This window comes from Dromiciops gliroides, chromosome 3, assembly GCF_019393635.1.
Source record: "Dromiciops gliroides isolate mDroGli1 chromosome 3, mDroGli1.pri, whole genome shotgun sequence".
Taxonomy (NCBI): Eukaryota; Metazoa; Chordata; class Mammalia; order Microbiotheria; family Microbiotheriidae; genus Dromiciops; species Dromiciops gliroides.
Window position 1 is genome coordinate 406,675,555 of NC_057863.1, and position 27,129 is coordinate 406,702,683.

At 35.6% G+C, this 27,129-nt stretch overlaps 1 protein-coding gene across 5 annotated transcripts in view; it reads left to right on the top strand.

Annotated features, from left to right (window-relative positions):
* SATB2 (SATB homeobox 2) overlaps window positions 1-26,268 on the top strand; it is a 241,115-nt gene extending 214,847 nt beyond the window's left edge. For all 5 annotated transcript variants that reach the window (XM_043995694.1, XM_043995695.1, XM_043995697.1 and 2 more), the window contains one exon: window positions 23,081-26,268. In XM_043995694.1, the coding sequence (XP_043851629.1) occupies window positions 23,081-23,542 (462 nt within the window). In that variant the 3' untranslated portion in view covers window positions 23,543-26,268. The remainder of the gene's footprint in view (window positions 1-23,080) is intronic.
* Window positions 26,269-27,129: the final 861 nt, after the last annotated feature.

Genomic DNA, 27,129 nt, shown 5'->3' on the forward strand with positions numbered 1-27,129 from the left:
CTGATCCTGTGCTCTTTTGACTGTGTTTTATTAAATAAAAAGAAAATTGAGCACCTACAGTGGCTATAAGTTCATATTCTACCTCATGTTGGACAAAATCCTGTAAGACACAAGAAAATGTCATTAGTACTTGAAAAGGTGCTAAATATCAGATTTGTTTAGCTCTGAAAAGTGAAAAAAAAAACCACCTAATACTCTCTTGGATTTCTGTTGCGATTTGTTAATTCTCTAGGCATACCCAAGTCCACCAAAAATGCAGATCTAATCAAACTTATGTATAGGAACAAATTTCTTTACTCATGTCAACAAGTATTAAGTAAAAATACCTATTGAATATCCAATACTGTGTCAAAATTATGGAAGACACAAAAGGAGAAATCACAATAACTCTTAACTTGGAGAAGCTCAGAGGAGAGAAACCTTCCAACTTAACAAAGGCTCTATGTTATACATGGAGGAGAAGTAGAGCTATCCCATTTAGTTGGATGAAGGTGCTGCTGATAAATACCCTAACCAAGAGCATGCTCTAAAGTTTTCTATGTATAGTTCAAATGATTGCCTGGGCTTTGCCTAAATGTCACTGCTGAGACAAAGTCTTGGATTCCCTGGTATTTGGGACTTCCCCTATACATCATTATTGTCTCCTCAGTATTTGTATTAATTTTTAAAAATTAAAAAAAATTATTAAGCACCTGCTGTGGAATTGAGAGCTCTGTCTTAGACACATGGGTAGGATATGTATATAGGTGTATGTATATAGAGATAAAACTACTGATATGTAAGTGTGTGAGTATGACATAGTGCATGCCCTCATGGAGGTTACAATTTAGTAGGAGGATAAAAAGAAAACACAGATAGCTACACTATAAAATATTACATAGTGAATTAACTGTAGAGGTGAAATATGACGTTCTATGTAGCTTCATGGAGGGAGTGACATTTGATTTGGTCTTGTAAAAATTGGTAGAATTTAAAAAGTCAAAGAAACAAAGCAAAGCTATTCTAGGTAAAGGAAAGACCATGAGCAGAAGTATAGGCTATTGGGGCAGCTAGGGGGCGCAGTGGATAGAGCACCGGCCCTGGATTCAGGAGGACCTGAGTTCAAATCTGACCTAAGACACTTAACAGTTACTCGCTGTGTGACCCTGGGCAAGTCACTTAACCCCAATCTCCTCACCAAAAAAAAAAAAAAGTATAGGCTATTTTGGAGGGACAAAGAGTTATCCTCTAACATACTCCAAGTGTGAGAAGCTATCTGTATGTAGTAACATATAAAGAATGTGATAGGTCATAATGGGAGACAAGGCTGGAAAAAAGTAGGGTCATACTATTTTGCAGAAGGCCTTGAATGCTAGGCTAACAAATTTGAATTTTGCCCAGTAAGCTTTACTCAATAGGAGACAGTGATTTTTTTTATTTTTTTAGGAATTCAAATATTCTTTAATTTTAAAAAATATTGCCTCTGTGCTGGGTGGTGGTTCTATTTCAGTGAGTATTTTGACCAGTTCTTTTTTTGCTGCTCCCTTGGCAAACACATTTCTAAAAGCAGAAAGTATCTGAAAGATATTGCCTCATGGAAACTAATGGGCATTTCAGAAAAGCCAACAAACAGTAACAGATAATGAACTCTGAGTATTGGTCTCTGAGATAACCAATTGGATTCCTTATGATGGATAGTTATTACAATTGCAATGGAAAGCCACTGAGTTTAACTGTTGTAGCCAAAACTACCTACTGTGCCCTCTCAGCTGTTTCTGTTTAGTGTGGAAATCTAATGTAGCTGAAAACTGCTGCTGATTTGTATTAACTTGAAGTCTGGAACTCCCCCTTGTAATGATAGTAAAGCACTCTTTCAATTAAAGGAGCACTGCCAAAGTTCTGAAATTAATTTATTTTATTATTATTCCATCTGACCCTCGAGATGGGAGATCAAGTAAGCTAGATAGGTTTGACAGATCCTGGGTCACAAGTTCATTCTCTGCACAAGTGGATTTGAGATGTAATCTTCTGCAAATCAGTTGACCCTGAACTTTCAAAGACTATCTCTTTACTGAATTGTTCCATGGGTCATCCTGATAACATGGGAGCTAAGGGGAGGTGAGGGAAGTAGGGTGGGGAATGACATACAAATCTTACATTAGTTCAGGCTAGACCAATGGTTCTTAATTGTGTGTGTGTGTGTGTGTGTGTGTGTGTGTGTGTGTGTGTGTGAGTGTGAGTGTGTGTATGTCTTGGCACCCTTTTGCAATCTGGTAAAGCATACAAACCTTAGAAGAATTATTAATTGAATAAAATACATAAATTTACAAAGAAAGCCAACTCCATTGAAATAAAGATTTATTTTTTTCTCATCCACATTCATGGACCTCCTGAAATCTATCCACAGACTCCAGGTTAAGAATTCATTGGCTACACATTGTAAGCAAGTCTGAGAAGTAACACCAAGGCTGGTATATAGCATTTTCAAACTATTTCCTTTTGAATGAATGGATAAATAAAAATACCATTTATTGAACAGTTATTATGTGGTAGTTATAGTGCTTGGTACAAAGGATACACATTTGATTCTTAAAACATTTCTCTGAGGTGGTAATTATTATTTTGCCATTTTATAAATGAGAATACTGAGGCTTAGAGAAGTCTGATCTTGTCCAAGATCACACAGCTAGTAAGTGGTAGAGTGAGAGTTAGAATGTGGGTTTTTCATGTTATTTTAGGTACCAGGACACAAAGCCCTAACTTCGGTTTATGTATAACACTCTACTCTAAACACTGTACACATTAAGATTACAATGAGAATGTGAGGGAGGGACGCTCCTGGTAAGGAATATCATAAAGACAGAAAATGTTCAAGTATTATTATATACTCAGATGGGAAAGGACTCTTAGGAGAGTTTTGTGGGTTAGTTACAGTAGCCTCTTATTATTAGGAACACCAATTACTTGGTACTTTAATTGATTCAATAAGAAGAAAACTTGACAGTCTTGGTAAGTGTTCTAAATTTAGGGACTTTCTAGCCTATGATACAAGTTCTTAAGGCCTAGTATATAGAGTCTTCAGCATTTTATAATAATTTAGCTTAATAAAGTGTCTAAGTATAAACAGTTTATAAAACATGTACAATGACTGCATTTAATTAATGTTTAGAATACTGTTTTAGCTTTTCATTTCTTTTCACTGAAAACCAGAATTTCTAGTATATATATATATATATATATATATATATATATATATATATATATATATATATGAAAGGGAGCTTAGTATTATAGCTGGATTGACATTTAGTGACTACAACTGTGGGACTAATTTTGAGCTACTAGGCTAAGAAAGGATCTAGAATAAGTTAGTTTTTTTTTTAATAGAATAAAAATCTTCCCCAAAAGCTCCAACCTAGAATGGCAATAAAAGCAATCAATCAACAAGCATTTATTAAGTGCTTACTATGTGCCAAGCCCTGTGATGGAGATATAAAGAAAAAGCTGAAATAGTCCCCACCTTTAAGTAGTTTACGTTCTAATGGGGAAGACACTATATATAAAACAGAACATACAAGATAAATACAGAATTCATGAAAAGTAAACTTAGAGGGGATGGGACAAGCTGCTGAGTGATCATGAAAGGCCTCCTGGAGGAGCCCTGATTTGTTCTAATTCTTAAAAAAAGCCAGTATGGCTAGATTGTAGGGTACATGGAAAATAGTAGAAGTAGATAAGTATAAAATGACCAGGTTGCGTGATAATAGGTTGCCACTGGAGTTTGTTGAGTAGGAAGATCTTTGGAAAGATCACTTTGATAGCTGGAGTGCAGGATGGGTTGGAAAAGGGAGAGACATGAGGTCAGAAGACCATTTGGAAGGCTACTTCAGTAGTCTGGAAAAGAAGTGATGAAGGCCTGAACTACACAGTAACTGTCACACGATAATTGTTTAATCTTAAACTTAAAAAGTATTTAATGTCTAGGTGAACTAGGATGGTAGGTGTATGAATGGAGAGAAGGGGACATATGTGAATGATGTAAAGAAATTATAAAATTGAGAACTAATCTGATATCAGCACAGGAGTGTACTTCACTTCACTCTAGCATATAGAGAAGAGAGGAAATTTGTTCATTCTTAGTATTTATAAGACATATTTTGGCTCAAATGATCAACTAGTTGACAGTAACTTGTTAGATTTTAATATATAAACTATTGTTGTTGTTCAGTCATTTTTCAGTTGTGTCCAACTCTTCATGACCCTATTCAGGATTTTCTTGGTAATGATACCAGAGTGGTTTGCCATTTTCTTCTCCAGCATTTTACAGATGAGGAAACTGAGGTAAATAGGATTAAGTGACTTACCCAGGGTCACACAGCTAGTAAGTATCTGAGGCCAGATTTGAACTCAGAGAGATGAGTTCCTTTCCCAAAGCCTGGCACTACATCCACTATGCCTTCTAGCTGGCCCGATATATAAACCACCAACCCACTATTTTCGACATTTTATTCAGAAGAATCAATCATTAGCCAACCCAGTTTGGAACTGCTGGCTTAGGTATGCTAAGAGATATATGAGCTGCTTTCCATATGATTTCTCTATTTAAATATATATGCCAAAACATATCAAAAAGGCATGCAGTATGTTCTATATGAATACACAGTCTAAGCTGCTTTACATGTTAGTATTTCTCAAGCCTAGAATTATATGTAGCCAATGCCTATTCTTTCTTATTCTGCATTTGCAGCATTGCAAAGAGTATTCTGAAATGACATGGTACAGTTGGGGAGAGTAAGTTGTTTAGTAGTCACAGAACTACAAAGGCAGATTTCAAACATATGACTTTAATAAATAACTTGGGAAGGGGAGGATTAAAAATTAGATTATTTGTTTAGAAAGTTTAAAGTCACCATTTGTGATCATTATATTACTGAAAGGAAATAGGTTACCGGATTTTGCATTTTATTTCCCTCCTCCTCCTTCCTCATGTTTTGAATTAAAATCCAAAGACAGATAGAATGGATGTATATGTATAAGTTTGTCATGTCACAGACATAGAAGTCTTGGTGGCCTCAGTCCCAAGAAGGATCCTGAATTTCCCAAAGATTTATTTTAAATCTTCCATCCTCTTTAGCAGATCATGGGTAATCACATTTTTGCAAAGGGTAGAGAAAATCATTTTGACACACACCTAGTGTTTTTCAGTCATACCAGTCTTTCAATCTTTTACAGCTTTCATGCATTAGGTCTCTGTTTTTGGTTGGTTTGTTTTATGATTAACGGTAGTTTTGTCTTCTATTCAGTCTTGAAGACAGTATCAAAAAGGAATCCTATCTTGCTCATTCCCCTTAAATTCCATCCAGTTGGCATATTTCTTTTTATACAATTTAGAATTTGGCTATATTATGCTTTGGACTAAAAAAAACCTTCCAATCAAATCCCAAAGGAGATTTTTTAAGGACCCTGGGCATTTTTAAAAACATACTTCAATGTGCTATGAAATACATTATTCTTGGTAGCAAGACTGTAGAAGAAAGGAGAATTAAAGGAGGGAAGAGCTTGTTATGGGAGAAAACCTACTTATTGACATGTGCTACTGTGAGCCAATTCTCAATCCATAGCCATTCCAACCAGATGAATGAAGAAAAAGTTCTTCCTACTTCTTGGCATGTGGATCAAAAAGGTGAAAAGTACTCATTCTATCCTATGGAAAAAATGTTAGATAAAAATAAAGATAATTTTGTCTTCCATTAACCCTTCCTGGACAAGTGGGATATTTTGCAATCTGTTTCATTTAAGAAATTAACTGATTATATTCCCCTAAGGAACTGGAGCTTTTAATAATGCACAATAAATAAAATCATATCTAATAACTTAACTGGTTTTAGTTGGCACCATCATCTCCTCGCTGTACAATGACTGAAGCAAAATAAATAGTTGCAGCCTTTGAAAGCCCAGTTTCTATTTGCTAAATAAACTTGGCTTGCTTTAAATTCCTCAGTGTACAATCATTAATACAATCCTCTTTGACAGCATTTAATTAAAGTGCTTTTCTCTATTAAATTCATTAAAAGTTTTTTTTTTTAATGTACAACTGCTTTCCAGATGCTGAATGGCAAGGACCTATAAACTGCATTTTAAATAACTTCTCATTTCTCTTTGTAAAGTGTTTATTAAATTCAATTTAGAAACTGTTAAATATGGCTTGGGAGAGAAAGCCAGCTTTCAGGGCATGTTACTGATCATTTCAGCAGTTTTGTAAAAAGCAAATGTTAGCTAACCTCACCTAAGTGAGCATTTATAACACACAGTCATATTTTTACAATAGTCAGTGAACACTGATGACCATATACAAGCTGAAACCAAGTAAAGAAATAATTTCCATCCCAGGGCCAGAGAATTTGCATGGGTTCTCTGTAGCTCCTTAGCTTAAACACATTTGCCTGAGGGGACAGAGAGGGAGGGCAGGAGGTTGTGCCTCTGTATTAATACATTATCGACAGCTTAATGTCTTGGCACCTAGTCAGCCCGTGAAGTATAATAAACAGGAAGCTGTTGAATGGAAGAGTAGTCAATAGCATTTTTAATCAAAACCTTTCAGTTAATTGCTGCTTGACCTCAGAGATTTCCTTTAGGAAGTACTATCCTTAGTTCAGACCAAAAGGACCACATTGCTTGCTGAATTTCTTTAGACGACTGTCTGTTACCTTCTATACAACAATGCTTTGTTCTTTTGTATGATGCAGGAGAATCATAGACTGGAAGAGCTGGAAGAGACCCAAGATCATCCAGCTCCTACATTTGACAAATCCTCTAATTCCCTGTCTCATGTTCTCTCTATTATGCCACAAATAATGGACAAATAATTTCTTTCAGGCAAAGCTTTTTAAGATGCTTAGAGAAAGTTTTTGGCCTCTGGATTCATACTGGAATTAGGATCTTAACTGGGAATCTGAGAGAGCTACCCAAATCTGGAATTCCTAGTTTTCCCTCTGGGTCAGTCCATATGCTATACATTCAGGATAATCTTTCTTACACATAGATATAAACATGTCGCTCCCCCGCTCGAAAATCTTTAGAGAGACCATCTGCCTCCTAAGTCATGTTCATACTCCTTGACCTGGCATTCAAGACCCACTCCAATTTGGCCCCACTCCATCTTCATAGCTTTATTGAATATTATCACCTTTGATGATACTAAAGCCAAACTGATAAAACCTATCTCTTTACTCTGGCTCTAACTGTTCCTTAGGTTTAAATATTCTGTCAGCCCCCAAACCTTCCACATCTCCCTTAGTCTGTTGAATTTTCACACATCTTTTAAAGCCAACACAAATGCTGCTTCTGTCAAGAATACTTTCCCGTTTCCTCTGGTCAGTAGCTACCTTCCCATCAGACCTCAAATATCACTTTGTTTTGAAATTCTAGCATATATATTTTTTCTTCTTTCTTTCTTTCTTTTTTTTTTTTTGCGAGGCAATGAGGGTTAAGTGATTTGCCCAGGGTCACACAGCTAGTAAGTGTCAAATGTCTGAGACTGGATTTGAACTCAGCTCCTCCTGAATCTAAGGCCAGTGCTTTATCCACTGTGCCACCTAGCTGCCCCTCTAGCATATATTTTAATCTTATATTACACATCACCATTAACTCAGTATCCTATGCTCAATGTGAGATAAGCTTCATGGGGCAGGCACTAAGTCTTACATAACTTTGCATCTCTACCAGCACATAGCACAGTGCTCAGCCTGTAGTAGGTATTCATTGAATATTTGAATGGGGTTTAAATTTCAACAAATGTTAAGCCCCTATGGCATGTAGAACTTCCCTGGTGCTGGTAAGGAGCACAGAAGGAGATTTAAGGATTAGATGAATCAAATGAAATCAACAAGAATTAATTAAATACCTACTATGTGCCAGGCACAATGCTAAGCTCTAGTGACAGAAAGACAGAAAGAAACCCCTACCTTACCTCTAAGTATTCAGTCTGATGGGGGGAGACGATGCAAATGACTCTGTACAAACAAGATATATCAAAGGCAGTTTGGAGATTTTCTCAGAAGAAAGGCACTAAGATTAAGAATGACTGGGAAGGGTTTCTTGCAGAAGATAGGACTTTGAGACTTGAAGGAAGAAAGGAGGCATAAATAAGTACAGAGAGTGCTAGGCATGGAGGACAGCCAGTGAAAGTCCCCAGATTCGGTAGCTGGAATTTCTTGTTTGAGGAAGAGCAAATAGGCCAGTGTCACTGGATTGCAGACTACATGGCAGGGAGTAATGTGTAAGAAGACTGGAAAGATAGAGAAGACAAGACATGAAGTCACAAGAGGATTGTATGTTTGATGCTAAAGGTATCAGGGAGCCACATGAGTCTACTAAATAGGTAGGTGACATGGTCAGACCTACTTTAGGAAGATCAATTTGACAATTTGGTGGAGGATGTACCAGACTAGGGAGAGACTTAAGGCTGGAAGATCAACAAAAATGATGTTGAAACAATCTAGACACGAGGTCCTAAGAGCAGGTACTAGGCTGGTGGCAGTGTTAGAGGAAAGAAAGGTCAGGAGAGACATCAGGGCTGGATAAATATAGCTGAGAATCATCTGCATAGAGATGATAACTGAATTCATAGGAGCTGAAGAGGTCACCATGAAAAATAGTGTAGAGGGAGAAGAGAAGAGGATCCAGAACAGAGCCTCTAACAGATGTGACCTGCAGAAAAAATAGCAAAAGTGATTGATGAGAAGAGATTGGACACATAGGAGGAGAACCAGGAGAGAATAGTGTCACAATAACCTAGAGACAGGAAAATACTAAGGAGGAGAGGGTGAGCAGCAGTGTTAAAGTCTGAAGAGACTATGAGCCAAGGCCTTTCAGTTTGTCAGGTAAGAGACCATTGGTATCTTTGGAGTAAACAGTTACACACATACTACACATACTGACAAAATCTGGGTAAGGTTATAAAGGCAGGAAAGCAAGAAGCGCAAGGGGAATTTGACTCTAACTTTAGACTATCTACTTTGCTCTGCTGGGATGGAAGGGAGGAGTACTGAATGTAGAGAGACCTGTTTTAAAATTAGATCAGAAAATGAACCATTTCGATTATTTTCCCTTACTAATTTTTGAACAGTTATCTACCCAGCCCTGTATACACCTATATGTATAGGTGAAGGATCACTTTCATCATTCCAGCTTAAAGAAAAACCTGGGCCCTTTATGACATGGTTCAAGATGCACACCTAGGATTTTGTGTTCACTTGCATGTCACTTTTCATGTTTTACTATTTAACAATCAGGTTTCAGTTAGTGGGTCCTTGTAGATTTTGCAAATTCTACTCTCTTTATCTTAGCTTTTATCTAATTCTTGGCTTATTTGTTCTTAGCTTTTATCTGATTCTTTGGAATAGTAGAAAGTCTTTGAATTAGAACATGTAAGTCTCACCTCTAGTGCTTATAAGCTTTGTATGAAGTCATGGCCTAGGCACTTCTCTCAGGGCCTCTATTCCTCATTCTTCAAATAGAGATGATACTATTTGAATGACAGATTGTGATTTAAAAATTTTTTAAATTCCGTAGAAATGGGAGGTTGAGTATAGATCCAGCCTCAGATACTCACTAGCTGTGTGACCTTGGAGAAGTCACTTAACCTGTCTGCCACAATTTCTTCATCTGTAAAATGGAGATAATGATAATAATTCCTAGTTCCTAGGATTTGGGGGAGGATAAAATAAGTTAGTATTTGTAAAGTTTTTTGCAAACATTAAAACTCATTTTTAATGCTAGCTAATATGTGTGTGTACAACAGAAGCATACGCAGAATTGTCATGTTCCATTATAATTCATCTACTTCCAGTGGTATGATATGTATTTTAAAAGCACTTATGCAGAATAGAACATACTTTTGCACTGCCATTAAGTATAGTGTTGCGGAGGCCATGTAAAATCTTTCATTTTACATCTCAACTTAAATGTTTTCATGTATTCTTTCCTCTCCAGTGGCAACACAGTGAACTTCTGTGGAAATCAGATATTTATATTAGTAAATAAGAAGGCTATATTTCTTATGCTCCTTTGAAAGTTTTAATTTTTTCCCCAGGTAACCATTAGTAGAGTAATCATATATGCCCATGATCATTTTAGCTTGCCACATGCCTTTCAATGAGTTTTAAACAACAGAATTCAGATTTAGTTGTAGTCGAGTAACTCTGTAAAGCAAGGAGAATGAATAGTTCTAGTTTTTGAAGACAGACATGACATAAGTAGGTTTGCCTAGGAAAGTCAGAGTCCCTACTCTGTAGGGACTGTGAACCTCAATTGATGAGTTTAATTGGATACCAAATCATTGTAGCTTAGAGCCCTCATAGCCTGAGGAAAGGAGTCTAGTAGCCAAGTTATCTTATCACAGGTAGACATAGGACACTAAGGGCATACATAACTACTTCCTATGCCACTTTGGTCTGGAGCTTGTGGTGGAGCTATCCATGGTACTTCCAGCTGTTAAAAGCTCATTTCGGCCAATATCCTCATTTGTCAGGTAAGGAAACAGAGGCACAAAGAAAGTAAGTGATTTGCTTTTGGTCACACAGGAGAACTGGGATTTGAACCAAGCTTCTCTCATTCTAAACCCAGTCCTCTTTTCTTTATGATATAAGACTTCTTACTGAAACCATGGTCCTCCCCATCATAAAGCCTCTTCTCTACTGATACGGCCAACAGTCTCAACCTGGATGTTGTGGTGTAGATCAAGGCAAGAAACAGGTTTTATCTTCTTAGATCCCATCTTAATTCTGCCATCTGGCCACACTTCTCAACTGCCATTTTCTGGTCAGAATTAGAGTTGTTTTTAGGAAAAATGGTCAGCAAATTATATATGTGTCATAAGAGATATATAGTTTAGTATTTTTATTGTTTTATTCAGGATACTTCATAATTGTGTTTTCATACTTTTATTTCCTAGCAGGTAATCATGAAAATTTTTTATTTTTGTTGTTTGTTAGTGAAAAGCAGTATGGAATAGTGGACAGAATTATGGAAGATAGAAGACTATTCTCTGACCCTAAATAGCTATATGAGATTAAGGAAGTAAATTTACTTCTTTGGGCCTGAATCTCCTCATGTAAATTAGAAGGTTGGACTAAATCATCTCTGATGCCCAATGCCCTCTCTAGCTCTTCAACTCTATGATTCAACTTACCATTCTTATTATTTAGCAATTACGGCAAACTCCCATTTAAGGTTGGGGCATGAAGTTTTAATTATTCTTATTTTCTGATTGTTACTATATATATATATATATATATATATATATATCACATATATTACAGACATTTAGAGTTAGAATGAAATGAAATATACAGAATTTCAGAGTTGGAAGGAACTTAATTTAACTAAGACCTGACAGGAATGCCCTTTATAATTTAACCACCAATTGTTATGCCACCTTTACTTGAAGATCTCCAATGAAAAGGAACTCACTACTTCCCAAGGTATGGGAAGGATAGCTCTTGTTTTTAGGAAGTTTGTCCTTCCATTAAACCTAGATCTGTCTCTTTACAACTTTTGCTCATTGTCCCTGGAGCCAAGTAAAACAAGTCTAATCCTTCTTCCAAGCAAAAACATATCAAATAATTAAAGATAGCTATTATGTCTTAATCTTCCCTAGGTAGATAGGTATCTTAGTGGATAGGGCACTGGACCTGAATTCAGGAAGACCTGAGTTCAAAAGTGGTCTCAGACACTTATTATCTGTGTGACCCTGGGCAAGTCACTTAAGCTTTGTCTACCTCAGTTTCTTCAACTGTAAAATGGGGATCACAGTAGCACCTACCTCACAGGTTTATTTTGAAGTTGCAGTGAGATATTTGTAGGAATAAGGATAATATATAGAATGTGCATAATGTTTTTTTAAAATTATTTAAGGACTATGGTTTAGAGATTCTAGATAATTTAGTTTACCTTTGTTTTATTTGAAAGATCACTAACACTAAAGGAATGTAATAGAATGCTCACATAGAAATGTTACTTAGAATTTCAAAACTATTTTATTGTGATAGACACTCTCAGAATTGAAAGTCCATATTAATGTAAACTTTTCCCCATATTCCATGCTTCTCATCCCCAGAAAGTTAAGCATACCAACCATACTAAATCTGACAAAAATAGATGATGAAGAAAACAAAAAACCTAATAAAATTAGGTAATATTTCATTGTTACATCACTCTTTTCAAGAGATGAAACATATTTTTTAAAAAGCTGCCCCTAAAATTATACTCCCAAAAGATTGCTGTCCTCTGTCACATTTTCTGTGGAGGGAGAAAAATCTTTGCTAATTTGCCTTTATCTAATTTTACTTCAGGAGTAAAATAAAATGTAATATGTAAGTAAGTATATGTGGTCATAGTAAATATTTGTACTTTTTACTGTAGTAGATGATTATAAAGCATTCTTTGAGATTTGCTTTCTATAAAAGGTACATTTAGGAGGAGCTAGATGGCACAGTAGGTAGAGCACCAGCCCTGGAGTCAGGAGTACCTGAGTTCAAATTTGGCCTCAGACACTTAACACTTACTAGCTGTGTGACCCTGGGCAAGTCACTTAACCCCAATTGCCTCACTAAAAAAAAAAAGTACATTTATATTTTTATGTGTTTGATCCACACAGAGTATTCTAAAGTTCTATTATTAAGTGCACTTGGGGTTACATCTATAAAGCAAAAAATAAATTCTGATGAGACAGCACATTATTGGTGAACACCCACCATTTCCTTAACTATAACAGAGAGGTTATTCTGACTTCTGAGTGCTTCAACTGTTAAAAAAAATAAGGAAAACAGATTCTTCTGAGACCCCATAAACCTCTCTGTTAAGACTTTGTGACTTTTCTTTCCTCATATCTAAAATAAAATGCCTAATTTAAACATGCCCTCTTCTTAGATAATCCAAACCCTTCAGTTAATCTGAGTGGCTAGAGAACTACCCATTTAGGGTGATGCCATTTATGCCCTCAGAGTTTTGGACTTCATGCCTTTGCCTTAAATGTTCTACGTACCCAAGTTTTGTTAAGGAGGTTCTCATCTGATTTTTATGCAAATTTCTGAGATCAGGAAAACAGCTCTTAGCTTGGCACAGAGAAGTAACAAACAACCTAACCCTATTTTATGCCATCTCCCCCCTACAATTTGACATTTGCAATTGTAGGAGGACTTTGCTATAATCTCTTCAAGGTTTTTTTTTTTTCAAAAATACCTTATTTAAATAGTCAAATGTAACTTTTTCATTTATATATAATCTCTTCTCTTCCTGGATTTTAATTGCAAGTGAAGTATATAATTTCAGATTACCTAAGAATTTAAAACCTTTCCATAGAATTTACACTGCATCTAATCAGAACTTTTTTCACTTCTTTTTTCTTGCATGTTTCTGTGAGGCGATATCTATCACATGTTGTACAGTAGTAGATATTCATACTTATTCTGGCCCTATTAAAACCTTCCCTATGACTTTTTTTGGTGAGGCAATTGGGTTTAAGTGACTTGCCCAGGGTCACACAACTAGTAAGTGTTAAGTGTCTGAGGCTGAATTTGAACTCAGGTTCTCCTGAATCCAGGGCTGGTGCTCTATCCACTGAGCCAGCTAGCTGCCCCATTCCCTATGATTTTAAATCAGAACATGTAAAGTAGCTGTGCCTCTTTTTCTGCTCCTGTAGAATTGCAAAACAATGTTAGTGATCCCCATCCATGTTGTGGGGCTATTTTTTAAAAAGAGAACAAGAGCTACAAAATATGGTAAGACATTTTGCAAATTAATAATCATACCACTGTGGATTTCCTTTACTTAACCTATTCATAAAATAATAATGATGATGTGAGACTTCAAATTTTGTAAAGATTTTTTGAAATCAAAACCAACTATTTGTTATTATTGCCCCACCTCTGGCTTGACTTGTCGCTTGTGAGATATGATTAAAAGGGGACATAAACCCTTAATACTTTGGTATTTGGGATTGGAAAAACAAATATGAATCACTTTTTACAAATGAGTTTCATTTCTTGGGAGATTTCCAACAAAGGGTTAATAAATCCAAGAAGTTTGGGAGGTGGTTTGAATAAATATCCTGGCTCCTTGGTGCTTATCCAAACTGATCATTATCGAAGTCTGCATTGACATACTATTTGGCTGGGCCTGTGAAGTCTGTTTTAATAAACTGTATCCATTTTCTATCCTATCCACTTAAAAGTTAAAAAAGACCCCAAAACTTGTTCTGACATTTCTATCTATTCGATAAAAAAAAGCTGTCTGAAGTAATTTTCTTTCTTCTACTCGTATTGTTTAAAAGAAACTATATAAATGTTTAGTTTAAGATTTTTTAGGCTTTTATTTTTTTATCTACTTAAGAATGATACTGGGAAATTCAGATCTCAGTAATTGATCTATAAGTGGTATTCAGCGAAGATCAACTAACATATTTATTAGATGCCTTCTATGTGGCAGACACTGTCCTAGGCACTAAGGACATAAATACAAAGAATTGAAACACTTCCTCCTCTCAAGGTGCTCACATGTTCCAGGTATGCTGATACTGAAATTAGGTGTAGACATTCAAAAAGCTTAGGAAACTAAGTAACTGACCGATGGAATTAGTATAAGAGTGGAATGGGATCATTCCTTTAAAATGGAAATTTTGCAGACTTTTGTAACCACTTCTTTGGTCATTTAAATTCCAGGTAAGACTTGCAACTTGTTAATGCCATTATCAGTACCATTTTTTAAGTCCACTCTAACTCTTTAGCTTTTTTGTAGACCTACCTATGGCTCTTTAACTTCAGATATTGGTGCCTTCAAGAGCAGAGTGGCTTGCCAGGTAGAGAGCCAGCCGTGGCCTCAGTTTAAGTTCTACTGCAAGAGCAAATGGCTGTGTGAACATGGACAAGTGAATTAATTTCCCAGCAGGCCCAGAAAACTCTCTAAAACTATAAACTTTAGGGAGGTTGCTCATGTGTATTGGTTGATGGTATTTTCATTCCAGGTGTTTCCCAAATCAGTAAAGTCATAGGATAAAAACAACAACAACAAAATGACAACTTTATTCCGACATGGTCATTTGAAGGCTCTATGCCCAATCCGCACTATTTTATATTGAAAAACAAAAGCAAAACAATTTCTACAAGACTTGTGTTTTGGGTTATTCAGTTAAAAAAAAATGAGTCCCTCTAGCTAAAGCCAGTTTCATCAATGACTATGTTATTATTTCCTCTTCCCTTATCATCAGAGAGCTGCATTTTTCATGGAAGTTTTATTTATTTTGGTAGAACAGCCAACCTATATATAAGGCCCTAGAAAGCTCAGTAAAAATGTTTAGATGATCATGATAATGAAAGGGAGGATATAATTACAATATATTAAATATTTATATGTAAATTACCACATGTCTAAGTTTTACCTAGAGGGGCCTTTTATACCATTCATATTCTCCTTTCAATTGAGACATACTTACCTTAAAACCATTAAAAAAAGACCTACTGTCATTCATCATAGCTACCTTTACAAACAACATACAAACAAAATAAATGACCACATTCCTGGTATCCCCAGGTTTAATCCAATAACATTAGTTAGTTGATCATGATACAGCATTAAATTCCTGTTTATCTGTAGAAAGAAGATTCTGCCAGGTGCTGCTGGTCATGCAGAATTTAAAGAAGTCTGATCCCATGTCCTTATGGAACTTTTCCTCCTGCCTATCTCCTGCTTACCTCCTGCCTGAAATGCGCTTCATTCTCTCTCATCTGTTTAGATGCCTACTTTTTTCAAAGTTCAGGACTGCCCTACAAAATGTTCTTCCTGTTCCCCAGGCACAAGTGCCCTCCTCCAAGCAAAAATAAAAACAAACCAAAAAACCCCAATTTATATTTATTTATTTTACATGTAATTTATATGTGTGTGTATATATAGTTTCTGTCTGTAACTATCTATAATTATATACACACAAACGTATAAAACATACGCATTTTTTTCATACACACCTTTAAGTTGTCTCCTTTCACAGAATATAAACTTATTTATGGCAGGAACTGTTTCTTTTTGACATTTATAACCCCAATGCCTAGCACAAATACTTATTGCTTAATTGCTTAATAAGTGTTTGTTGAATTAAACTGACTAAACATGTGTTCATGAGTGATATCACTTTTTGACCAAAAGTCTTTTTAAAAAATAATTCAGGGGCAGCTATGTGGTGCAGTGGATAAAGCACTGGCCTTGGATTCAGGAGGACCTGAGTTCAAATCCAGCCTCAAACATTTGACACTTACTAGCTGTGTGACCCTGGGCAAGTCACTTAACCCTCATTGCCCTGCCAAAAAAAATAATAATTCAGATTCCTTTATTGTATAGTTCTTCCTTGGAGATAAAATAGCTGTATGACTGTGGACATGTGACCCAGTGACTCAGACAACTCTCAAAAACTATAAACTATAGACAGGTTGCTCATCTGCATTGGTTTTTGGAGTTTTTATTATGATTAGTAGAAATCACCATTAAAATTCTATTTGATGCTTCTTCTTGGTATGGGGGTGGATTGAACCTGTTGAAGACTTTTGGAGAACAAGTTTTGGCAGATCCTGTTGAGCCAATGCCTGTTGTTTGAGGATAAGCTCTTTTAAGCTTCTAGAAGCTCATCTCCACATCCAATGTCAGGTGATGGATGTTTGATTGATACCAGTTTGTGGAGACATAGCAAGTTGCTTCCTTCGAAGAAATACTGTCTATGGAACCCCAGGTCCTTGAAATATTAGTAAAGCTTACATAAGTTAAAGACCATACTAGTCAAACCATTCAAAAAAATGATTAGTAGATTAATTACAATGTGTACTCTCACCCACATTTCTCTTCTTTGATCTCTACACTCAGTGTGTCTTTCTAGAAAGTTATCAAGCTACATTGAAAAAGATGTGACAGTAGCATTTTAGTTACAATATTAAAGGAAAATCAGACTAAACTAAGGCTGGATGAAGCTGAACACACATTTCCATGTCTAGCTTTCTATCGTTTTTGCACGTTGGTATCGATTTCTCTTGACATGGTCTTCTTTTATTGAGTACTGTCTTTTTTAATCCCCTACCTATAGCAGCATTTGCTAAGAGCAATTGTAAAAGGAAACCAACTTATATTAAACCTGCCTGAAGTCACAATGTAATCTAACACCTGTAGTCTGCAATTTGTCATCACTTCATAGATTTTTTTTTTAATAACAGATTTTCCTGAGTTTTGACCTTAGGATACAGTATAATCCTTCCTCTTCTCTCACTTTTTCCTACCTCCTCCCCCCTGCCCCCAAGCAACAAAGCTAAACACCAATCTTTAATACAGTCTTATTATGTCAGCATGTGAAATTACAACCATAAGGATTAACTCAAGGAAAATAATTCAATTGAAGTTAGAACTAGTGTTGAACTATTTATCTGAGTGAATATGTTTTATAGGTGACAGCATTTTAAATCAAAAAGCAGCAGGGCAGATAGTAATGTCTGATCCAATTTCTCCTGCATGAATTCTACACTTCCTTCTGACGTGGCTTAGCTTATGGGGATATTTTTTACCCATGGGTTCTGTGTTGAGCTTTTGGTTAGGGAATCATTGTTATCCTTTGTGGGGAGAGGGTTGCTGTGCATGTAAGACATGTTCCAAAAAGTCAGCCTTGAAAACTCACGTATGTTAAGGATTGTTTTTGATTGTTAAAGAATGGAGTGGGGGGTAGAATGAGTAATGATAAAGAGCCTTGGCACTTCAGACCATTTGCAGATTGGCATGACAGTTGTGATCACCATACAAGATTTCTGGTATTTGTTGCTAGGCCTCATAAAATGATTAATTGAGAAACTGAAAATTACAATAGGACATTAAAAGTGCTGTAATAGGATGCTGATGTTCCTTGTCATACATGTTTTTTTTTTTTAAAGATTTGTTTGTTGTTTCCCTAGAAAAATGTCTTAACAGAAGAAAACATAATAGATGTCAGATCTAGTTTCAATTTTGTCAACATTTTTACAGGCCAAGGAAAGTAATATAACTTACTTGTATATTGTGCTTTCCTCACAACAGCCCTGTGAAGTAGTTAGGGTAACCATTATTGTCCCCATTTTTTATCTGGAAAAATGGAAGCTTAGGGAGGTAAAGAGATTTGTTGCCCATGGTCACATAACTAGCAAATACTGGAGCCTGAATTTGAATTCAGGTTTTCTGACTCCAATTGTTGGTTTTGCCTCTTCTATTTTACCCACTACTTCATAAGTCTCAGAGAGATGATAATAAAATTCCAAATGTCAGGGTCAGAAATGAAGAACTTATACTCATTCATACCATGGGTTAATCTCTTTGCACATAGAAAAAGAACACACCTTTTTCTTAAAATTCCTATTTTGAAAAATAGAAAAAGTGATAGAAGACAAGAAAAATATTGATATCTAATTTCCACACAGCACATTTTTGCACAGTTAAGTTTTTGAGGAAAGAAAGATGATAGCTTTTTAAAAAAGAAATAAAATAAATACATTGTAATGAAAACTCGGTATAACAATTTTTATATCAAATGCTTCCTATTTTTATTCATTGTTATGGTTTATGTACCTAAATCTGTGTGTGTGTGTGTGCGTGCGTATGTCCATAAAATGAATAATTAGCTCATTTTCAATGCTTTTTTCAACAATATCAATAAATATTCAAATAGAGTAGTCATAGCAAATGCTTACTGCAATTTAAATGTTTTCTTAATAATGTTAGAGAATCACAGAACATGTCTAGTAATTTTTAATTTATTTATTATATTCCCTCAAAGAGGGAATGTTAGAAACTAGCCAGATCCAAAAAGCAGGTTGTCTGACTACCAGACTGGTGCTCTTCTCACTTACTACAATACAGAGATGAGAGATATTTTCCTTTGAGTTAAACCATAATAGTTCTATAGTTAGAAAAAAAAAGGATGGAAATGAACATCATAGGGATACTGAATTGTGCCAAAAGCAGCTCTAAAATGGTAGAACAACGACGACCATCCACATTCTGTTTTGTCCATGTCACCTGTCGATAGATTTATATGACTGTTCTTGGCTTGAATCCAACTTACTCATCTCAGGGCTTCTTCTGAGAAATAGGATGTAATTAATAACTAACAACTGTGCTAAGTGCTTTATTCTTGTTATCTCATTTGACCTTCAACAACTATGGGAGATAGGTGCTATTATTATTCCTATTTTATAGATCAGGAAACTGAGGAAAGCAGAGGTTTAGATGACTTGTCCAGGGTCACACAGCTAATGGGTAGCTTAGGCTGTATTTGAACTCAGATCTTCATGACCCCATGCCCATCACTTTAATCAGTGGGCCACCTAATTGCCCTAATTACCTGTGTAACATTATTATGATGCCCTCACACATATGCACCTACCCAACTTTAACCATTCTACCCTACAACAGTCACCTTCTTTATAATTTCTTGCTTTATATTTTAAAAATACCACAAACTTTGCTTGTAAGTAATCCAGAGTACCCCCATAATAGTATACTATATTATATATTTTCCTAAACTTAATCATTCAATATCTTACTTCCTCCCCTGCAGGCTTATATTATATTTTGCACATGGCTCCCAGCTGGTTTTCATTGTGGCCTTGAAAACATATTTGAGCACTGAGGGCTTTAGGAAGAGTTGCTTTATCTTTTTTTTTGTCAACTTTGGTTATATTAGCATTTTTGTCCATTTTGTTTTTAAAATCACTTGGTACTAAAGGCAATCAAGCAGTGCGTATCGGCACATAAGGGGGGTGTTTGGGAGCAAGTAGGTATCAAGTTGTGTTTTGAATATACTTGTAGCTTTTTTTAACCTCATATTCCTTCCCTAGAAAACCTACTAGGAAGCAGTAATTAATATGTCATGTGGAAGAAGGATTAGACTTTTCCATCTTAACCCAAGAGGGAAGATACTAGGACTAATAGCTGGAAGTTGCAGAGTAGCAGATTTTAACTCATTGTAAGGGAAACATTTGGTAAGAATTACAGATATCCAATTCAAACATTCATTTCAACAAACATTATTAAGCACCTATAATGCTCAAGGCAGAAGGAAAAGCAGGCAGGCCAATCCCTGGGATATGTAAAAGAAAAAATTGATATACTGCTGTTGTGGGGTAGTGGTAACACGCCGGCTCATGCTAGATGACATGCTCTTTCATTTAGTCGTGTCTGACTCTAAGTGACTTCATGGACTTTGTCCATGTGGTTTTCTTGGCAAAGATTCTTGAGTAGTTTGCCATTTCCTTTCCAGTGTGTCCCCATTTTGCCAATGAGGAACTGAGGCATATAGGTGTTAAGTAATTTGCCCAGGGTCACACAGCTATTAAGTGTCTGAAGACAGATTTAACCTCAGATCTTCCTGACTCCAGGAAGTCTTGCTCTATCCACTGTACCACCTGACTGCCGCTAGATGACATAGTTTCCCCAAACTTTTTATCCCCAAGTTTCAAGATACTTTATTTTTGCTTCATCTCTACTCCTCAGCCCCTTTCTTGCCAGAACACCTATCCCAAACTCTAGGAGCCCTATTCAGTAACTTGTTCCTGGGGGCACTAGTGTTTACACTACCTTTCAGATTTGCAATAGGTAAATGATTACTGGGCATAACCAATTAACCTTTAAATATGTTTTATAATGGTAATTATAATATGCCCCCTTATTAGTGAAGTGCTATAATTCAAGAATCTCATGGATTTAATGAGAAATTGTGGGCATTCATGAAAACATATATACCACATCTCATAATGTTTCTATGGGAAAATACATTCTGAATATGAAGTAATAAATTTACAAATGTGCTTTGGGAACATAACTCAATTTGTAAGTTCAAATGACCTGTTGAGTTTCTATCATATTTCCATTGGGAAAGACTTTGGACTGTTGAAAGATTCCTAAATACTAAAAAAAAAAAATCTTTTCATTTCTTTGCAAAGTAGTGATTTCCCTTTTAATCAGAGCAAGAAAAATCATTCCTATGTTAATGTCATTCCATATTTTTGGCATTTTGAATTGGTTGAAGATAGTAGAGTTATCACATTGTCATTCTTGGGCAAAATATCTCAAAATGCCATCTAATCCTAGCTTGAAAAATTGCTAACCAACCAAATATCTATTATGTTTCTATATTGTTAGTTTCTGTTATGGAGATTCTGTATTCAAAAAATAATTGACAAGTACAGCACACTTATTTTCTAATACCAGCTTTGACTAAAGCAGCAGCTGCCTAAGCTAAGCCCAGTTCAAAAGGTTTTTCATAGGCTCTTGACATATATGCCATCTTTTGTTCATGTTAGGAAAGAATACTTCAATTTTTAAAAATTCTTATTTTACTAATTTCAGGTTAAAGGGTAAAAAGAGATGAATAAACCCTATCATATAAATGTTAAAGTGATTTCAAAGTTTCATTTTATAAAATCTCTTTAAGTCTAACCTGTAGAAAATAAAACAACAAAACAAAACAAAGAACAATCTACTTAATTAAGTGGAACATTTATACTGATTCCTCACTAGGAAGACAGGCATAATTTAGAAAATGGAGGTTTTTAATTTTCTTTTGTTTTCTAATTACTGCCATTTTCCAATACAATGCTTAAGTATGTGTTTCTGGAGTATTTATTTTATACAATGTACATGCATATATGTATAGGTTAAAATTCCCATTACAAAACATAATTCTCACCTGTTGACATGGAGATCTAATTATTAGAATGTTCTCTGGGTCCATGGATGATATTAGAAGTATGAATATCTGTATGTCACCAAGACTCTCCTGTGACAGTGCTGCCCTTACATGCAGATAGTTTTTTCTGCTGAGCATAATTAGAATGCTGAAGTACCCCAGCTCTCACTTTTTTGCTGATGCTAGCTTGTTAGAGTGGACCAGATTTACTCTTAGTTAAAAGTGGTATAGAGAAAGTGCCAAGAACATTCATTTTAATTGGTCAACCCTTATATGGGCTTTTAGCTCTAGTGTTTTATCACCCAATGTATTAGAAGTCTCCTACCAGCTGTTAGCATATTATTACAAATATGCTATTGACATCTTTCATGCCTATTTTGTTGTTATACAGAGAGTTTCAATCTCTTCTACTTATTGTGTTATTTTTAAGGAATAAAATTTGCTGAATTTTCACTAAATATTTGATTCAATTGTCAACAAAAGTCTGCCATTTTAATCCTAGTGGAAACCAATTTTATTATCTTGGGATCTTGGGATTGGGGTAGATGAGTGAGTTTTATTTTATTTATTTTTAAAATTTTTGTTCTTTAATTGAAGCACCAGCTTTGGAGGCTGAAATATTTTAGCTAGGAAGGTGGTGGTACATAGTTGTAGGGAAACTGAAAACAGAATCTATATATTTATTTTTAATAGAAGTTAGATTCACAACCCCACTTTGTTTACTACTAAGGCAAATTGTCTTTTCCTATCTTCCCTAGAAAGTGCTAAATTAAATACCCAGGCTTTCAAAAGTTCACATAAAACACAAAAGAATGCTAGGGTTGCTGTGCTTTGTACACTGTAAAGTGTACTATATAATATAATAAATATAAATGTGTATAAAATATAAATGTGTGCTTTGTTAAGTATTTATAATAACAAAATGACTGATTAGAGCTATGATCAAAAAATACTTTTGTACTATGGGTTATTTTGTGCCTTCTGAATATCAGGATCATAATTTGTCTGCAGAACTCACATACAAACAAACACAATCCCTTATTATATGGTATTATTGATATAACTATACCTAATAAAAACAGAATAATATGCTTTTTCTTTGGCTTTCCTACCAATGTTGCTTTAAGGAGTACCAGTCATTTGGCATTCTCTCTGAGACTTCTTTGTACAAATTGTCATTTGCATAATGGAATTTTAAGCATCAGAAGAAATTAGATTCCTAAAAACATGAATTTCAGTATTAATTATCTCCCCTTTTTAGGAGGTCTCTGTCCAAGAGTTTCAAAGTCCTTTTTTTTTTTTTAAAGAAATAAACTTACAGATGTAAGCTAAATTTGAATATCTATTTTTAATTATTAGGTTCTTCATAGACAGCAGTCTCAGCCAGCCAAGGAAAGTTCCCCTCCAAGAGAAGAAGCCCCACCTCCACCTCCTCCTGCTGAGGACAGTTGTGCCAAAAAGCCCAGGTCTCGCACCAAGATCTCCTTAGAGGCTTTGGGAATCCTTCAAAGCTTTATTCATGATGTGGGTCTCTACCCTGACCAAGAGGCTATCCATACCCTTTCTGCTCAGCTGGATCTCCCCAAACACACCATCATCAAATTCTTCCAGAACCAGAGGTACCACGTGAAGCACCACGGGAAGTTAAAAGAGCATTTGGGCACCGGGGTTGATGTTGCCGAGTACAAGGATGAAGAGCTGCTGACTGAATCAGAGGAAAATGAGAGTGAAGAAGGCTCAGAGGAAATGTACAAAGTGGAAGCTGAGGAGGAAAATGCTGACAAAAACAAGCCGGCTCCCCCAGAAATTGACCAGAGATAATGTGAAATCACAACATGGAAAGCAAGACATTGGTCCAAGGATTTTCTGTTTCTATTTTCTTTTTTATTTTGTTTTGGTTTTTAGGTTTTTTTTTCATATTTTTTTAAAAAAATACTTTCTTCCCCTTTTGACATTTCTTTGTTGCACGGGATCCACGTGCAGACTGAACGAGTTCAGTATTGTCGAATTAGTCATCATCTTGACACAGACACTTGAGTGTTACACTTTTACATTTGACTGGAATAATAATTGTAATCACATAAGACTATGCCTTCATTAACCTTGCACTTATGGAAGAAATGCAAAGCAAGTTCTCAGAAGAAAAGATCTATAAAATAAATGAAGGAAACTACAAGTGTGTGTGTATATGTATATGTACATATATATATATATTTACATATATATATTAAAATTGCATGGGACAGAGAACTTTACAATCTGAAAGAATAGACTGTGAAATGGGTTCTTAAAGACAAGACTTGTTTATGTATTAAAACCACTTCACAATGAGTTGCTTTGGCTTTTTGATAAACTGCCGCCTGCTCTCAGGGTGTGGTGACTATTTTTTGAATTCCTATTTATTTTCTATGTTTGTCCCTGATTTTTTTTTTATTATTATTCTCTACCTTCCTAGCTGGCAGCTTGATGATTAATTATTGAGGTATCTATTTAACAAAATAAATCAACACTGCCAAAAATAAGAGAGAGAAAAGAAAATGAAGCAAAATAAAATCAGGGCACCTTAAGAAGACAAAGTCCAATTACTTTTAAGACACAATGCACACTTAAAATGATTCAACATGTTCCGTTACTCAACTGGTCCTTCCTGTAGTGAACAGATGAACTTTAGTGGAACTCAAAACAAGCAAAACTGAACTTCAGTATGGAAAAGGCTTGTCCACTAGTGAGGTCTTGATAAAATAGCATCTTGAGATTGGCTGCATGGAATTCATATTATAAAGCCAAGTCTTATTATTTACCTGTTCTCAGCTTCAGAGCTTAAAATGAATAAGCCCAATCATTTAAAAATGCTTTATTTTCTTTGTTTTTAAGGGGAAAAATCTTTTTTTTTCCTCCCTGTAGAATAAGTAAGAAAACTACAGCCTGAGAAATACATTTGGTTAAAAGAAAATGTGCAGTTGAAGGGCTTCCTTGCTCAGAGACCTAGTTTGTCTCTCTCCCCCGAGTTGTCCCTGGGTAACCATGAGCTCCCTCTGCTTCACGCCCTTCCGTCAGTGGAACTAAACATTTCCAGTCACTGTGTCACATACAGCAGCCCATTTCCAACACTGGCTGACCCTTCTGAGAGAAACCTTTTGCTAAGAAATAGTGCAGCTCTGGGGCAAAAACAAAAACAAAACCAAAAAACCCTAAAAAACAAAGTAAGGAGTTTCAATCGAATGATATACTGGTCACCAATGAATACACCCCCCTTTCCCCCAGTGACCTAGCTAGCTAGCACAGAGATTCCATCAGGCCAACAGGACTTTTGCAGGTTGATTGACTCTTTTGGGGAATGAGCAGGCAAGCTCCATTCTCCTAGTATTTTTGGTCTCTTTTGGAGCTTTGTCTCTCCCCCCACCCCATATCCCCAAATCTCACTAACATTATTCCCACTTCCATTGATAACAATTCCAAGGGTAGACTTCACTTTCAATCCTTGTCTACATGAACAGAATCCCTGCTTCCAAGGGTCGGGCATACAGTCATCCCTTATGCTTTGATCTTTTAAGTTGTGTTCTCATGCAACCTTGTCAAAGACCTCATGCAATATCACTTTGAAAGTTATTTTCTGTTTACTACACAAGCATTGTAATATAACTGTTAATACTATTTATATATTTGAAAGGTATAAAAGGTAGGATTAAAAAAAAAACCTCTATGTGTAGATATTTACTCAGAACTTACAATATACAGGGAGAAGACATGTTGCAATACAAGCTAATTCTAGCTGCTCAGTAACCTCTGGAGTTTTTAAAGGGACATATTCCTGTACTTTTTTCAAATAAAAATGTTTAGAACTTATCTTGACATGAACGTCACATACCTTTGCAAAAGGATGGTTGTTTGCTACTAAGCCCTAGTGCTCATCCTTTCTTTTTCTGTAGTATGCTGCAGCTTTGATCCGAAGTTCCAATGGTTGCTGCTTTTCGTTCTCCTCAGAGTTACTCCTTCAGAATTGTCTTCTTACACTGTTGCTGAAATCACTATGTACATGTAATGGAAACTGATTTTTGCCAAGCTCTTGCAAGGTGGTTCATCTATTGATGGCATCAGCATTTGGTATCTTTTACACTTCAACCAAAAATTTATTAGGTATTTTTCAATGCTAAGTCTTGCCTTTTATTTTTAATTTCACTGCCAAGTCTGCAGTGGTTCAAAGTGAATCTGTGGGCATTTTAGCCTGTGGTCTTGCCAGAACTTTGCGAATTACAATGCATATATGTCTATTTATTCAATATCTGTCATATAATATCTATTTGGAAAAAAGAAACTTTCTCTTGTAGTGCCTCTTGACAAAGCACAATTTTCCGCCTTTTTTGTGAAATAAAAAAAAAAACAAATTGTGTTTTATTGCAGTATCAACAATGTGAATAAGGATTAACATATTGTAAATGTTCTTTTTTTCCATGTAAATCAACTTTATCTTTGTTATCACTAAGTGATAATTAATTTTTAACTTATGTGCATTGTTAGGCTGTTAGAATTTTTTGGTTGTTGAAATAAAACGCATTCAATAAATATGACTTAATTTGTCAAGTTAATTTACTGGGCCTTGCTTTCATTCCCATTGAATTTTTCAAGTGAGTGGACCTGAGGGGAAAAGTTCTCCCATTTGAGAAACAAAATATGATCAGGACAACTACACTAGCATTTACAGATGTTTAAGTTCTATGGGATGCATGGATTTAATTGCATGTTTGTCCGTATATGTGTGTCTGTGTATATAAACACATGCACGCACACTTCCTGTGGCTCAGGGCTCAGAGGACCATTTAGCCAATCGTTTCTCAGTATGCAAATCCAACTCAAATGTATAAAGATATATTTATGAGCTTTCTCCTTTATTTTTCTAGGGAATATTTTCTGTTTATAATTAAAAAACCACAAATGACTGCGTGTCAGGAAACTTTTGGAACACATATGTCCATGGTTAATGGACATAATAAAAGTCTTTTTATATTTATAGACAGGGCATCATAATGTGTGCATGGAGGAATGCCGGAAGGATTGATGTATCTTGAGAAATGTGTGAAAATGATTTTTTAGAAAGTGCTTACAATGGAAAAAACTGCTCAAAAGACTAAAGCTAATATGGTAGACAAGTGCCTGATTCAGAATGGGCAGAGAGGCAGTGGATTAAAACTTTGTTCTATGTTTCCTTTTGATAGTGTAAAATCTCCCTCCTTTTGGTTCATTTTGCTACATTGGATTAACCTAAAGATGGAAGTGGTTCTAACTACCTCAGTCACACTTCATATGAACCATCTGCTTCATTCTCTACTTCCCTGTCATCCAGCTGCCTCCTCACCAAAAAAAGATAACCTTTGTTTTATGACAAGCCCATGGACATTTAAAAAAAAAGT